General features: G+C 51.7%; 1 protein-coding gene across 4 annotated transcripts in view; it reads left to right on the top strand.

The window, feature by feature from the left end:
* The window catches only part of MARCHF2 (membrane associated ring-CH-type finger 2), a 34,094-nt gene extending 18,048 nt beyond the window's left edge, over nucleotides 1–16,046 (top strand). For all 4 annotated transcript variants that reach the window (XM_042023247.1, XM_042023246.1, XM_042023249.1 and 1 more), the window contains 2 exons: nucleotides 10,371–10,580; nucleotides 13,195–16,046. In XM_042023247.1, the coding sequence (XP_041879181.1) occupies nucleotides 10,371–10,580; nucleotides 13,195–13,353 (369 nt within the window). In that variant the 3' untranslated portion in view covers nucleotides 13,354–16,046. The remainder of the gene's footprint in view (nucleotides 1–10,370; nucleotides 10,581–13,194) is intronic.
* The last annotated feature ends 335 nt before the right edge of the window (nucleotides 16,047–16,381 follow it).

The following is a 16,381-nucleotide window of genomic DNA, read 5'->3' as shown; positions in this document are numbered from 1 at the left end:
AAGAGCTGGTAGAGGATTCCTGTCCAGAAACAAACACGTAGGAGTGCGTTTAGCCATCTTTCACAATGCTGTGGCACCTCGTAACAAGTATAGGCTTGGAAAACTGCACACCCAAATAAAAGCTCAAAGGCCAGTGTGTAATGGAGGAGTTTCTCCTGTGACACCAACTCTCTGCCTCCATCTGGCATGAGGAGCTTGCTGGGAGAGTAGGACAGAAAAGTCCTGTCTGTACTCCAGTGTGGGTGAATAAGTGCTCCAGGACAATCAGTTTTAATTCCTGTTGAAATTTGTGAAAAGCCCCTTTGGACTAGAGCCTGTAAGGGTATGGTGATCAGCAAAGAAGCTGTGAGTGCTGAGAGGTGTTGGGCGGGCAGCATTTAATGAACTCAAACACAAGAGAACGGCCACTGTGTTTTCAGAGAGGAGTAGATTCCTTGAGCCATTACTGCCAGCTGGCAAAGGCTTTGGGATTCCAGTGATTTGTTACTTCTGGTATTTTGGGCCTGTCTGTGAGCACAGTGAAGGGGATGATCTACCCTGTTGTGGTGTCTGCTGGGGAACAGCTTGCCCGAAGTGCCTTGTGAGCCTGGAGGCTGGTAAGCACCTGATGAAAAGTCTCCAGGTAGCTGGCGAGAGTGATCCGCGCTGCAGAGCAGGGCCGAGCCTTCATGGTACAGCCCCAGAGCAGTTCCCTGGCCAGCAGCTCAGGGGCAGTAAGGTTTTCCATAGCTTGGAAAGCAGCATATAGCCTGGTTGAACATATCTCATGGTAGCAGGGGCCAGCAGCACGTCCCCCCAGGTGTGGAGTGCTGTGGGTGCGGTACCAGCAGCGTGTGCCGGGCCCTGCACAGCGCCATTCAGCTGATCAGCACGTGTGCTCTGTGCCTGGCACACCATGGCTGGAGGGCTCCTGCTAGAGCAAAATGGCTCACCTGGCTGGAAAGACCACCTGGTTTTGTTGTATTACTTCCATCATGCTGTAAACCCTCTGATCCCTGCCTAGAGCCTGGGGAGAAAGTGTCCTGGAGTTCAGTTTCTCATTTTCCTTGGGAGCTATTACAGCCACTCTGAGCACCACTGCAATCTGTGCTGGGCAGAGGCAATGACAGTGAGTATGTTCCACCCCGTGAGGTTTGCTGGGGCTTAGAGGTCACTTAAGAGGTCACCTGACCGAGTGTGACCGCTTTGGGAAGCACCCACTGGTAGCAGAGGCTCTGCCCGTAGTGCAGAGCCCTTTGGAAGGAGCTGATAACCCCTTGGCCACTGGCTGGCACTTTCCATTAATGCTCTGCCTGCAGTCTGGTGCAATCTCATCCCCACACCAGACCAGGCTGCAGCTCATCACCAAATACTTTTGGGAAGAGTCATCCCCAAGTTGTTCATCTGTTTCTGAGAAGAGGGCTGGGGAAAGAGGCTGCTTAGTCATTTAAAAATGTCACTGTTCCCCCAGCCACCTTATCTAGGAAGTTCTATGCCACCTTGGTTGTGAGGAGGGGTGGGGAGTGTTTTGAAACTTTGGGGGAAGTGATGTTTGTGGTGAGTGGGCTGTTGAGGAGCCCTGATAAAAATTCACTGCTCACCAAGTAAGGCTGGGAAATCAAAATAGAAATTAAGAGCAGAGGAGAAATGGGTGGAGACTAGGACTAGGAATGATGCAGGAGCATGCTGCATGGCAGTGGTGTTGATGAAAGGGTCTGTTCCATGTGTGAAAGGCTGTCCAAGCATTCTAGCTCTCTTTTGCTGTCACCTGGCCACAAGGGAATTCACTAACATGCTACCTGCTGCTGTTGGGCCTCGGAGGAGAAGGCAGCTCTTGCTGTTGGCTCTGCCATGTCCTGCCTTTCCAGCCTGGGGAAACTCAGAGCTGGTCATAGTGGCTGCAGCGGTCACTGGTAGCACAGTTGATCTCTGGGAAGGGACCATCAGCTTCATTAAGAACTGGCTTTGTCCTGTGGTTTTGAAGATCCTTCAGAAGGAGAGGGCCTGAGGCTGACTGTGAGCTTCAGGATACATTTTGGTGAGTGCTGGGGGGAGGCTACACGGTCAAGCTGAAATGCTTCTGTGTAAACTTCCTGATTTCTTGGAAGTCAGGAAACACCATGACCAAAATTGCCTTAGTTCTTACTTCAGGCCTCTTATCTGTGTTACAGTGTGGCCTTCATGGTCACAGGCTGTGTCTTCCAGACGCAGTGCATGGATGGAAGATGCTCACTAGCTAACTTTGTTAATCCTGCTGTGTGCTCGTGTCCCTGCTCACCAAGACCGAACTATTCATTTTCTCAGGAGCTTCTCTGGGGTACTTATTGCTGTGACATCCGAGCACTTCACAAACACTAACTGAATTTTGCAGCCGCCTTTACAGAGGAAAGGTGTCAACTTTGTCCAGTATGGATTAAAGATAATTTGTTACTAGAATTGTATTTTTGTTTTCTTTAAGCAGATATTGATTTATGTTGTGGTCTGTTCAATGGAAAAACAGTAACAGTGTTGACTGCTGGTGTGCCTGATCTCTGAACCCAGAGTGGGGAACTTGTCTGAGCCCAGAGCCAGCTCTGGCAGCCACAGGCTGGCCCATAGGTGTGGGGGAAATATCTCCTGCAGTTCAGCCTAGTTGAGCTATTTTTTAACTAGGAAGCTGGTCAAAAGCTAAAAAAAAAACATTAAAGGCTTTAGTAAACTGTCAGGCTGTGAGATAATGGGCTGAGTGCTTTTGGGAGGCATGTTTTGAACCCCTGCAGGTTGGGATGGAGAATTGACCTGCAGCCCTGGGTGGAGAGTTCTGTTGCCAGAGGTGCAGGATGCTGCTGCCTATGCTGTGAGAGGACAGAATGGCTTCTGCTCAGCTCTGAAGTGGTGTCCAGCACAAGACAGTTGTGGACCAGGGTTCTTGAGTGAGGAGCATGTCCCCAGCAGAGAAGAAAATGGCCAAACGTTGGAGAGGGATGGTTTTCCAATACTTGATTTTCCTATATGATTGTTAATTTAGTGGGCCTCCATGTGTTTGAAGGGAAGTGATCTGACTCCATGACACTCCAGCCAGCATGGCTGGCATAGTCAAAAAAGGCAAAATCCTTTCTGTGTTTCCTGGAAGATTTCGGCATTTGATATTTAGATGAAGTGTTTGAAGTGTCAGTTGCAGCACACACAGCTCTCTTGGAGGAGGTACTTTCCTCTTTGTTCTAATAATACCATGCACAGGAAATGCCGAGGTACTGCTCAGGATTCTTCTTCAGGGAGTATCTGCACCTTTGCTGTCCAGAGCACGGTAGAAGGAGGAGCACAGGCCTGTGGACCTGAAGGATTGCTGTGGCTTGGACAGCTCTTTCTCCAGGCCACAGGTGGTCGTACAGTTCTCTGGGCATGATTGAGTTTATTTGTCCTAATGTTTCATGCCTTAAATGTGCCTCATCCAGACCTTGTTCTTTAAAGTCCTATATAGTATATGGAGAGAAGGGAATACCTCTTGCCATCAATTAATTCCTGCCTCCTTAGAAGGCTAAGTTAGGATGTGTCAACTTTTCTGGAGGAGCTTGCCTCTTCCTGGCTGTAGGAGAGCCAGGATAAGTGGTGTTACAGGCAACTTGTGTACGAGTCAAAACATTGCCCCCCCCTGCTTCTGTCCGTAGTGTTCTCCCTTTCACATAAACTCTTCTCTTTGGTCTGGGGCAAAATCCATCACAAACCTATTTTCTCTTACAAAGTGCTCTTCCTGCTGGAGATACTTTGTCCTTTGGGATTTCAGGCAGAGCTGCATGGATGGAGGCATTTGGGACTGTGTTGGATGTGTTGCATATTTCCAGAAAGCATTACTAAGGGTGACAGTGTGGCTGTGTTTCTACAGCCACGAGCCCTTCTGCACAGCTCCTGGCCTTCTCCCTGGCTGCAGCCCACTGCCCACAGAGGGAGGTGGGTGTGTGAGTTGGTCTGTATTGGTGTATGTGAGCCCGCTCCTGCCCATTTTTACTTTCCCAGGTTACCAGCAAAAGTATTTCTTTTCCATGGCCGACTTGTTCTGTGTGTTTTGCTGTGGCACCGACCCTCTCAGTTCTCTTCAGTTCATTAACCACTTGTAAAGTGTTTTAGCCCCAAGCTATTGTTAATTTTGTCCCCTTTGAGTGTTTCTCGATGGGCTGAAGAGAAACACCACCTCGGCAGCCCAAAGACTCCTGTTTGGGGCCATCTGCCCCTGCTGTGAGCCAGCTTTGGTTTCCCAGCTCCATCGGCTGGGCGCAGTCCTGGCGTGGGGGGTCAGGTCTGTGCCCCAGCCCAGGTCTCTGCGGAAATGTCCCAGGGCTGCAGGTCAGGCAGGTGTCAGAGCAGCAGCTGTTTAGTCCCAGCAAAGATCACTCTATACTCCAGAGGAAGGGTGTATTTTTGCTCACACATCATGCAAATACCAGGGAGAGGAGCCAGGAGGTTTCAGGTCTCTGCTCTGATAGTGGACACAAACTGCTGGTGCAGAGACCAAGGCTCTGGCTTTGCTAAAATTACTGGGAGGTTGAAAGTCAACATACCCTCATGGTGAAAGCTACCAAGTATAATGCAGGACTTGTTCATAATGCTTCTCCAAGCATTTAATACCTTTGCTAAGGCAAAACTCATTTAAGACATCACTGAGGCATCATTTAAGACATCTCACTAATTCCAGAAAAGATTTCTCTGGTGAACCAGTCACTATTGGAGCAGTCCAGCCACACCTTCTGTTTCCCAATTTCTGTTCTTGCAAGCAAGTCAGGAAACACCCTCTTGGGAGGGAGTCCCAAGAAAATTTTTCTTCCATGTCTTCAGTGCTGGTGTTTTCCAGCAATGTGTGCGTCAACAGCTTGATTTATAAATGGGCTGCTCTAGTGATTCTTGTGTCTTTTGATTCTCAAAACAGCTCCTCCTTCCAAGGGTGCTGTGCTGTACAAGAGCCTGACAGTTTTTTGCTTCTCCTGTTTTTCTTGGAGTTTATGGTGCAGTTTTGATTAAGGATGATTACTTTTCAATGATTGCTAATACTTTTGGTTCACTTAAACTGGATATTTTATGTAGGTCAGTGGATTTTTTTTTTGTCTCTTGAAACTTTCAAACACAATGTCACATGCAACGAAATGTGTTTGAAATTCTCTGAGGTGTTGCTTGACTGTGTGGGTCATGCTGGAGTAGGGGACACCTCCCATGGGTCTGTCACGTGCAGTCCTTCTGCTTTGTCTCCTGAGTCTCCTGCACCTCTGTGGCAGTGGGAGGTGCTGCAGAGATGTCCCTGCAACACGCAAAGGGAGGTTTGCAGGCAGGAATTGTGATGTTACTTCTGCTTACGTTATTAGGGGAAGAAGTTTTGCCTCTGGGCGCAGCGCCCAGTGCAGTGCTCACTGCCCCCCTCCAGTTCAGAGAACTGAGCTGTGATATAAGCTCTCCCCCACCCTTCCTCCAGCCTTATCTTCCTTGCAGACAGACTTTTTGCTTTCCTCGAACTCTTCTGCTGAACTCACTGCACTGTTGTCTGATCTGTGTTACTGTACCCTTCCCCAGCCCATCTCTCTCCTTGCTCAGTGCACACCTCTTTTAGACTCCTGGATCTAGTGAAAAACAAATCCCTCTTGGTTCCAGTTGAGTTCCCACTCCTTTAATCTTTTTTTTTCTCTCTTTACTTGCCTTTGCTGTCTGGAGATGCTGTTTGCAGATCCAACATGAAATTCTCTTGGCACTTCTCTGTGCAGTCCCAGGCACTGCTCTACAAACTGCAGTGGCCTGTTTGGGGCCAAACCAGGAAATACTTCATCCCTGCATTCCTGGCACTCACCAGCACTAGTGTCTTCTTACGTGTCTGTCTTCACCACTCTGTCCATGCCTGTCTGTGCTGTGATGATCCAGAAGATCAGTGGGCTTTCTCTGAGGTGCAGCTGCTGGCGGTGCTGTGATCCCGTATTTGCACATGTCGTGGTGTGGCATTTGCCATGGTGACCCCACCCATGGAAGCACGTGCTGCTCTGGAGGAAAGTGTCCCAGTGACCTGCAGCACTGCTTGGGTCTGTTCCTCTCCTGTCCACCATTTCTAGTGCTCCTGAATCTCTTGGGGTCAGCCCAGAGCCCTGTGCTGCCCAGCAGCCGAGGGCACAGGGAAGGCTTTCATGCCCGTACAGCAAGAGATTTAGTTTGTGGAGTTTGTGGAGTGTCGGTGGCAGGTAGTTAGGGAAAGGAGGATGAGGAGGGGCAGCTTTGCGCTGCAGCATTTGGCTGCTTTGCTTGCGGGGCTAGGGGCATTTCTGGGTCTTGGCTTCCTGACCTCTGGGTACTCTGTCAGAAAACATCCCTTCCCACCTTGGTGGCAGAAACAGGACCATTCTGCTGGAGCTGCCCATGGAGCCCAATGGCCTGCAAGAAGGTTTTGGTGCAGGCCCAGAGGAGGGATGTGACAGTCCCTCATCTGAAGTTGTATTTTTTGATTCAACATGTTTCTCAGGACAGGGACAGGGCTAATAGTGCTGCTGTGATTAAGGTCATGTGATTTTTTCTGGCTTTTATAGCCAGGCAGCAGGTCAGCAGTGGAAGGAAAATCAACAGGCACCTGAGAAGCCACAGGGTAACTGTTTGGTGGGCAGAAAGCAGGTGGGCTGTTTTGTAATGCAGCCAAATACTTGTGTGGTGCTGTGGCTTGCCATCATGCTGTGGCTGTGAAGCACGTAGGGAACTCTGGCAGGGTCAGCCCGTGAGGTTGGCAAGTCACACTGGTCCTCACTCATGCCCACCAGAGTGAGTGGTCCAGCTGCAAGGCTGGGAGAGATGGGAGCACGTGCTGGCTGGAGCGTGCTGGTGCTGCAGTGCTGGTGCTGTGCTCACTGAGTGCTGATGTGATGTGTCTGTGAAACGGGCTGACAGCTCACGGCCATGGACATTTGGCCACACAAGGTAAGTCAGCTGTAAAAATCAATGAAAGCTAATTTTTAAAACACCCATTTATAAGCCCCCAGACAGATTGCAAGGTGCTGAGTGCTGCTGAGAGAGTCTCTCTTCTGTCCACTCCCCTTGGTCCCCAGGGGCAGAATGCAGCCCAGCCCTGAGATACATGGAGCAGCAGGTGCTGGGATGGACAGCCTGGGAGACTGCTCTGATATGCTTTGAGCTCTGCTCTTGGCTTCCAGAGGAGCTGATGTTGTTCTGGTGCCTTTTACTGCCTGCTCCTCTCCTGCCTCCCATGACCTGGGCTCACCCAAGCTTCATGGGCACTGCAGCACCCAAAGGTGCTCTCATCACCCCATAGCCCTGCTGTGGCTCTAAGAAATGAGTTCCCTTCCACAACCCTGCTGATCCCAGTATCTGGGAAAGCCTCAGGATCATGCCAGAGGACAAAGAAATGTGGTTGTACCCAGAATTCTGTCACACAAGCAGAGAGAAGTTGTTTCAGGCAGGACCTAGGACTCAGCTCATAGCCCAAATGGGCAGCAAGCAGCCACCTCTGCCTCTTTCCCTTCAGTCTCAGACATGATTGCAGTGCGGAAGCTGCTGGAAGAAGACCAAGTTGTGCTTTTTTTGCTTTCCCGTGCTTACTTGATAGTTTTCCCTACAAAAATTGTTTAATCTGCCTGACCACTTTATGGATTGTTTGCAAAGTTTAAATAAAGTCTCGTATGCACCAATATGTTGCTGTGCCAGAAATGCTGGGCCCTTAGGTTGGCTTATTGTGTTCCATTTTTTACTGTGTCAGTGCATATTGGCAAAGTAAATCAACTACTTCAAAAGGAAATTAATTTGCTTCCTGCCTTTATATGTTTGGTTCCCATGTTGGGGAGGAGGAAGGAGTTTCAAAAGTCACAAGGAATAGAAATAGAATTAAGATGCAGTAAAATACCTATCTGCCTGAGCTTCTTATTGTACAAGGGTCAAAAGTGTCCCAAGATGTCCTGTTGCAGGGAATGGGGTGCTCTGGGCTTGCTGCTAGAGGGAACTTGGTCCAGACAGGGTGATTTGGCACTCACCTGAGTGCTGTGTCACCAGGCAGCCCTGTCCTGGTTGGACTGGGGAGAGCCTGGCATGTGGCTGGGTTTGAGCGCTGGGGCTGCCCAGGAGGTGCTCTGTGTGGGAGCAGCTTTCCTATGCCAATGAGTTGCTGTCCACCCTCACTTCCTCCCAGGGCTGCTCAGACTGCATGTGTGGTCTTTATCATCCCCATGCAGCTCAGCACACCGATCTCCTCCGCAGAACCACACAAGGTCTGCCTCCCTTCTCCCAGCTCCTGTCCAAAAGACAGTTCTGCCTGCTCTGAAAGCTGCCTGGTGAAGGAGGACCTGGTGATGCTGGTCAGCAGTGGCTGAATATGAGTCAGGTGGGCAAGAAGGCAAATGGCACCTGGCCTGTACCAGCCACAGTGTGGCTAGCAGGACCAGGGCAGTGACCATCCCTGTGTGCTGGGCACTGCTGAGGCCCCACCTCAAATCCTGGAGTGACCCCTTACTCCAAGAAAAGACAGTGAGGTGCTGCACTGTGTCCAGAGAAGGGGGCAGGAGAGCTGGGGAAAGGTCTGGAGCACCAGGAGCAGCTGGGGGGGCTCAGCCTGGAGAAAAAGAGGTTCAGGGGGGACCTTCTGGATCTCCACAACTCCCTGACAGGAAGATGCAGCCAGGTGGGGGTTGGGCTCTGCTCCCAGGGAACAAGGGACAGGACGAGATGAAATGGCCTCAAGGTGTGCCAGGAGAGGTTTAGGTTGGATATTGGGAAAATTTCTTCATGGAAAATGTTGTCAGGCATTGGAACAGGCTGCCAAGACACTGGTGGAGGCACCATCCCTTGAAGTGTTCAAAAAATGTATGGATGACTTAAGGACATGGTTTGGAGGTGGTGCTGGGTTGATGGTTGGACTTGATGATCTTGGAAGTCTGTTCCAATCTTAGTGATTCTGTGATTCTTTGAGGTTTTCTTCTGGCTGTCTGCCCATCAAGTCATGCTCCAAAGGGCTTCAGAATCAATGAAAGTTCCTTGACTGTTACACAGAAGTGTTCAGATGATTCAGGTCACATCCCTAAAATATCGTGGTTATGAGTCCTCCCAGCTGAAATTCCTGGCCAGGCTCATAGCTGTCACTGCAGCATCCTCTCCTTCACTCGTGGCTAACTCAGTTTCCTGTCCCAGCAGAACCTGCTGCTCCTGCGGCTCTAACCAGCCCAGCTACTCCCCTATTCCATGCCCAGGGTTGCCAGCTCCCCCTTGTCTTTCCCTTTCCCACAAAAGTTGGCTGTGCTCCTAGTCCCATTCTTACCTTTCTGCTCTGTCTCACTGAAAATCCCTGCTGCAGTTAAATCTGCACTCACCTGTGTGGCCCCTGCCCTGCTTCCCTCTGGGCCTGCTCTCTCTGTGTGCCTCTGGCCATCCATGTCCTGAGGTCTCACTAATTTCTGGCATACTTGCCACCACCACTTCTGTATTGCTGCTTAAATGGTGGCTTCTGAGTAGGAACGGAGCTTTGTGTGCAGAGTTCTCAGATGGGTCCCTTCCCAAGCTGTCTGTTCCAAAGCAGGTACCATACTCCAAGTCTGGCAGTGGGATTGGCCTGACAGCCCAGACCCTGATAGTCTCTTCCCTGCTCTGCCTGTGCCTTTTCAATAATATTCTCCAAGTTTTATTTTAAAATAAAATTTAAAAACCCTGAATGAGGCGGTCATCTTTGTGCAGGGAAGAATCTGCAGGCCAGCACACAAAGATCCCACTAAAGATGTGTGGTAACAATTTGGTATCTGTAGGAACCACAGCTTCTTGCTATTCTAAAAAAGGAAAGGAAAGGCTGAAAATAGCATAATCCCAGGAAAATAGAACAATTGCTGTTGCTGAAGTTAAGTATCTAAAATTAACCCACAGTGGAAGCAAGTCAGGACTCCCAAAAGAAGGAAACATTTGGAGGTTGCCTGTGAAACTCTAAAATGCTGTGATTCTCCCAAAGGAACCTGAGGGCTGGATTTGGGACAGATGCTCTTATGGCTTGGCCTTGCTGCAGACCCCAGTGTCCCTGTTTCCTACAGCCCCTGGCACCAGTTACAGAGTCCTGGGTCTGTTTCTGTTGAAGCTCAGTCCAAGACCTGTCAGATGAATATTAAGCCAGGCTTTACTGAGCTGACATCCTGCAGTGCCTGCTCCTCACTACTCCAGAGGAGAGCCCAGGAGCTTCTGTATTCATGACAGCCTTCCCCTATACACATTCTTTAGCTGTTTCTTCCATTTCCCTTGTTAGTTGTTAAACCTAGACTTGACACTCTCTGGTTCCATTGTGGAGAAGGTTTATGTGAGTCAGGCAGGTTCACCCAGACTGTGAGAGTGCAGGCAAGAGCTCCCCAGCTCCTCCTGCCCGCCCTGCACGCTGCCTGTCCCGGGCTGATCCCCTTCTCCCATCCTTCCCGCAGTGGCTGAAGGACCCCGGGCCCCGCAATGAGAAGAGGACGCTGTTCTGTGACATGGTGTGTTTCCTGTTCATCACTCCTCTGGCGGCGATCTCGGGCTGGCTGTGTCTGCGCGGGGCCCAGGACCACTTGCAGTTCAACAGCCGGCTGGAGGCCATCGGACTCATAGCACTCACTATAGCACTTTTCACCATCTACGTCCTTTGGACGCTGGTAAGTGCCAGCTGCTGGGGCCCTGCTCCTGCTCAAACAGGAGCTGGAAGCACTGGCTCACACCTCGTCGGTGCCACCTGCTATTTCTGCCTCTCTGTGTGAGAACACCTTGGGCTCTTCCACTTGAATGTCCATTTAGTTACCTTCATGTGCGAGCTGCTAAAGTTGTTGCTGAGAATGGAAAATCACTTCCTGGTCATCTGCTTTCCAGACTGTCACAGTGTTCCCCAAGTGTTAGGTGCTGGAGCTGGGATGGGGCTGGGGCTGTGTGGGAAGGGCTTGGGGCTGGGTCAGGCAGTGGCCCATCTGTGGTACAAGAAGAAATACAAACTTGGTACCTGGGCAGTGCAGGGGAAAAGTAAAATCTGGAACACGTTTGACTCCTAAATAATTTACCATTGTGTCCCCCTGTGCTTTTGCTGCTCAGCACAGACTGGCCATGCCCAGCCAGGGCAGACTGGCCTTGGGGATCTCTGGCCACAACTAAGCAAATTCCTACACAGTATTTTTAAGGTGTGGGTAACACAGGTGTGTGCAAGGAGCTCTCTGGCCGTGGGGAAATCCGTGGCTTCTCTGATGCTGGGTTGTGTGGTCGGCCCTGAGTCAAGGCTTGGTAGCCAGGCTGCCCTGGCCCACTGCTGCATGGGGGGCACTGGGGATTGCCAGGAACCTGCACTTGAGCCAATCTGGGTATTAACCTGATCTGTGCTGGGAAGGAGCTTCCTGCAGATGTCTTGTTTGGCATATCTGGATGTACTGAATTAGGGGGTGAGGAACTTGTAGCTTGCAGGGAGCTGAGAAGAGCAGGAGAGCGAATGCGGGTTTGGGTGTGGCACAGGCGGAGGCTCAGTGGGGCTGCCCAGCCCCTCCCCGGGACCCCGGGGCTGCTCTCTCCAGGGGCTCCTAGGCCAGGGACTTCCCTCTGTTTTCCATTCACTTTTTTTGCCTTGTGTGCTGGGTGGACTTCTAGGTTTGGATCTTGATTTTTGCTCTCCTATTCCAAGCCCTGTGTGTGCTCGTGCCCTGTCAATGCCCTTTTCCAACTGCTTGCTGGGAAACACCATTTTGGGAAGAGAAGAAGTGCAGTTGATGCAGGAGAAATAGTGGGACCCCAAAAAGCTGGCAGTTCTGTGGGCAATAGAAATTCCCCAGTCCATTTCCCTGCTGTGTCATGTTCCAATTTCTCAGAGTAACCCCTTCCTCTGGGGCTGGAACTCCTTACAACTCTCCCCCACAGACTCAGGAGCCAGGGCAGGATGAGCTGGTGCTGCAGCAGCCCCTGCTCTGGGGGCAAGAGTGCCTGGGGGCAAAACTGGAGCCGCTCCTTGCATGAGAGCCATGGAGGAAAGTCTCCATGCTGCATGTTCCTGCACGAAGCTTGTTTCTGTAGGAAGCCAAGCTAAAATTGGAAACCTTAAGAGGAAGTGTTTCCATCTTCTCCACCTCAGGACTGGAGGAAATGGAAAAATGTTTGTGCAGTAACAAACCCTGACTAAAATGGCCCTAATTCTGCCGTGCTTCACTTTTCCTTGAGCAGAGGGGGACATTAGGTGAAGCCCCTTTATTCATATTCTGCTCATTCAACCCTGGGCTGTGCAGTACAAGGGGCTGATATGTGGGAGGGGGTTCATGGCGGTAATAAGTGTGAGGGTTGTGAGGGAGGCTTCGTGAGGAGCAGGAGCCTTCCTTGAGGGTTCCACCATTAGTTCCCCATTCTCTGAAGACTGGGAGATGTGTTTGTCAGCAAACAACCTTATTGCCACAGTCCCTCTGCAACAGGAAGGAGGGGTGTGCACAGATCAATAAGCTCAATTACCTCAGTGCCACAGTGGCACAGCTTTATTTCTCATAAGATGTGTCATAGACCCATCCAGAAGTAATAGTTTTAATGAGTTTTCCGTGTCAGATACACTTCCTGGTATGTCTTAGTTGCGAGCTAAATGCTTCCTGTGAGAAAGCCTGGTTTAGATCAGTGGCTGACTGGATTCGGTGTTTAAGCCGAGCTCGAAGCTCCCCTTGCAGGGCTGCTCTGAAACTGCAGGGGCCAGCTCCTGCCTCTGCTGGGCTGCTCCAGGTCCCTGCAGCCTTTGCATCCTCCTGTCTCCCTCTGGGTGAACAAGTCTCCCAGGCCACGTTGTTGTCAGAAAAAAATGAGTCCAGCTGCTGTCCTGTTGTTGCAGACCAAGGAGGGAAGGTTTTTGCACAGGGCAAAGAAGTTCCCCTGGGATCTGTGAGATGGGAGGAGGCTGGTTGGATTCAGACCCTTGTTTTGCCCCCCCAGAGTGCTGGCTGCAGCCTGGGGCTGGATGACAGGGTGAGTTGCAGCTCATCCCCACCACACTTCACCAGCCCCGACCTAAACCCAGCTCAGCAATCCCCATCCCACTCTGCTGGTGCTGCCCAGAAGGCCCCTTTGGCTGTGCCCTGCTCAGCCTGGTGTCACCAGGAAGGGATTGATTGCTGGTCAGAGGCTGGGGACATGTGTCGGGGTCAGTGCTGTCTCCCTTGCCTCAGGATAAGGGATCCCCCGAGGCGCAGGGGTGCTGGCATCTGGCTGTCCCTGTGGCACGAGTGGCGGGGGTCGCTGACAGAGCGCTGCGTTCTCGCCCGCCAGGTCTCGTTCCGCTACCACTGCCAGCTGTACTCGGAGTGGCGAAGGACCAACCAGAAAGTCCGCTTGATGATCCCAGCCTCGCGGAGCCCTCACCCTGTGCCCCACTCCCTCCTCTCCGCCAAGCTCATGAAGAAGACCGCAGATGAGACCACCGTCTGAGCCGTCCCGCGGCCGGCCGAGGTGGAGGGTCGAGTGTCCCCGCAGGCCCAGGAAACACGGCAGCTGTGGGGGCACTGGAAAACAATCATCCCACCCAAAGGGACTCTGCGCTCAGCACGTGCTTTAGACCTTGGCAAAGAGACACATAATCAATATCTGTGTGTGAAATGGCCCAAAAGAGCCTGATGGCAGAAAATGCCTGTCTGCAGGGACACTTTCCTATAACTAAATACCATACGTGGAAAACATCTCCCTCTCTCTATATATATATCTATATATAATATTATTTTTTAATGGCCATGCATATTGTGTTTCAGTCCTTTTGTGTTGATGTTCTAAGCTTCAGGATAGAAGCTGGCAGCCTGATCTCATTCAGAGGTTAAATCAATGCCTTTTCTCCAAATGACCATATGAAGAACACTTTTCATCAACCATTCTTGAAAGTCCCCTTCTCCTTTGCACTAAATTGGTTTTGATATACTGCAACAGCCTTCCCGTTACTCTTTGGTCTCTTTTGTGGTGTTCTGTCCTTTCTAGAAAGTTGAGTGTTTTTAATAATTATAATCCCAGAAGGAGTAAAATGACGTAATACGGAATGGAGACATTTTGTATTGTAAAGTACTGTAATTTTGAGAATTTCAAAATCAGTTTCAGAATGAGAGAATCTTTTCCAATGCAGACATGATCTCACAAAATGTTTTCCTGAGATCCTGGCTCATCCCCAGGACTTGGATGCACTCAGCCCTTGGTCTGTCTGGCAAAGGTAGATGGTGGATCCGACGGTGGGGAATGATGGCTCCATATTTGCTAAACCCACCATTGCCTTTTGCCTTGAAAAGATTGAGAAAGGAGCTTTCCTGACCCCAGAAGGTGGGAGTTGGAGTCTCTGTTTGCTGATGTCCTTTCACCACCTTGAGGCTGGACCTCCTGTAGCATCAGTTCCACACGTACCTTAGGGGACAGGCCATGCCCTGCGGCGCTGGCAGGACACAGGTGCTCTTGGCTGTCTCTGCGCTTTATTTGCACATTCCAGAGGAGCTGCTGGGGTTGGGTTCATCCCTGGTAGCGCTGCCTGCCTGTTGTATTCTCCAGTGAACCCAGCCCCCAGTTTGCTGGTTCCCAGAGAACAGGCTCTGGGTCCCTTGTCCTGTGGGGCTGGTGTTCCTCCTCCTTTCACCTGCATTTCCAGCACATGCAGCTCTAAAAAACTCTCTGTTTCGGCGTCCCCCCTCTGCCAAGAGTCTCCCTGGTTTGGCTTTGGTCCTTGCCTCTGCCACCTCCTCACCCTGCCAGACGGTGTGTGTGCCTGGTGCCGAGCTTTCCTGAGCCTCCCAAGTGGCGCGGGCTGTGCCCTGCTGGGTGCTCCAGAGGTGTGTGCAGCTGCTCAGCTGGAGCCTGGGCTCTGGCTTCATGGTGGTGAGTGTAGAGAGCAGGCAGGAGGCAGGCTCTGAGGGGCCTGTGTCCTTGCAAAGGGTGGTGGTGGTGGTCATACGCTATGTCCCTCTGCCCCTTCGCTGAAAGCAAGTGGATCAGTGCAATGCCCTGCGAGATGGAGATCTGTAATTTCCTGAATTCAAAGCACCATGTGCACTTCTTCCTTCTCCTCATCTCCAGCTGCAAAGCAGGATGTGTTTCCTTATGTGTTCCCTCACCCTGGGCTGAAGTTGCCGGTGGCATGAGCAGCAGGGACCAGTGTGCCATCTTGCCCAACAGGATTGCTCCAGCCCTGGGCCCTGGTCTCTGTCTGCTGGTCTCTGTCTGCTCTCCTCCACCTCCTCTCCCAGAGTTCCGGTGCAGCGTGGGGATACCCCGGCACATCTTGTAGCAGCCTCTCTGTGCCCTGAGGGCTGCTCTGAACTGCTCTCTCTTCCAAGCATGAGGGGCTGGTGTGACCACGGGGTGAATGTCCTCTGCTACAGCCAGGCTGCACATCTCTGCTCCCCCTCTCAGCCAGCCCCCCGACTGTCCCTTCTGCCACATACCCCTGGGTATCTGCCCTTTTCCCAGTCATGCAGGGATTACTCTGCCCCTGGTACTCTTGGTGGAGAGTCTGCTGCAGCCCAGCTCCAGTCACAGTCCCTGCTTCAGTCCCATGCAGGTGCTCCCCGCTTTGCACACCCCTTCCGTGGCAGCAGGCTCTGCACCACTGCTCTGTGCCTTGTCCTGGGTGCCCTTTCCTTCAGCCCCTTCCCAACAACCCCCTTGTCACCAGGACATCACCAGTGAAGAAAAATGGGGGGGGGGGGTGGTTTAACCTTCCCAGTCCTGGCTGCCTCCCAGGAGCTTGGCTCCACAATGCACCAAGTTCTGGCAGGTGATGAGGGATGCTCTCCCACAGCACGTTCCCAGGGTAAGGACTCAATGGAGCCAGTGTTCCAGTTAGGAAACCCACTGTCAATCCAAATATGCAACTGTGAAAGCCAGAAGCCCCTGGCTGGGGCAGTGGGGGCCCGGCTCTGTGCTGCTGTGTGGCCACGGCAACACTCAGCATCCTTGGCTTTATTGTCATTGCCAATAATTGGAGTTGTTGCCTGTGCCCCTGCAAGACCCAAGAGTGACTCTTTGAGTCTTGTCCTCCTTCCCAGAGGAGATGTTCAGCTCGTGGATGCGGGCAGTCGGTGTCTGACCCACCACGTTCCAGTGTGTTCTGGGGAAATGGGCTGTGCAATGATGTAAATAAAAGTGAGACAAACTTTGGGCTGTTGTGTTGTTACTGGAGGGGGCCAGGGCTGCAGAACCCAGGCTGCCTACCTGAGAGCACCCCCGGTACCGCCTGCCCAGGGCAGCTGCCCTGACCAGACCCCAGAGCCCTAGCAGAAGGTTTCAAAGTTGGACAAAGGGCTTTTGTCATTTCTGGGCAGTTTCTTTGTCCGTGCATAGAAGCCTGCCTGGCGTGGGCCAAGCAGGGCAGTGATGTTTGGGCCAAGTTGAGTCCTTTGGCCCCTGGTTGGGCCAGGGGTGTGTATAGGGCTGCACAGAGCGACCCTGGTGCTGCCCATGATGCTGCCCCGCAGAGGCTCCTGGTGCT

The sequence above is a fragment of the Corvus kubaryi genome, unplaced genomic scaffold (assembly GCF_017639235.1).
Source record: "Corvus kubaryi isolate FWS band 111438036 unplaced genomic scaffold, C.kubaryi_AGA036_p1.0 37241, whole genome shotgun sequence".
Taxonomy (NCBI): Eukaryota; Metazoa; Chordata; class Aves; order Passeriformes; family Corvidae; genus Corvus; species Corvus kubaryi.
The sequence above is the reverse complement of the archived record's forward strand: the minus strand, read 5'-3'. Positions and strand labels throughout refer to the sequence as shown.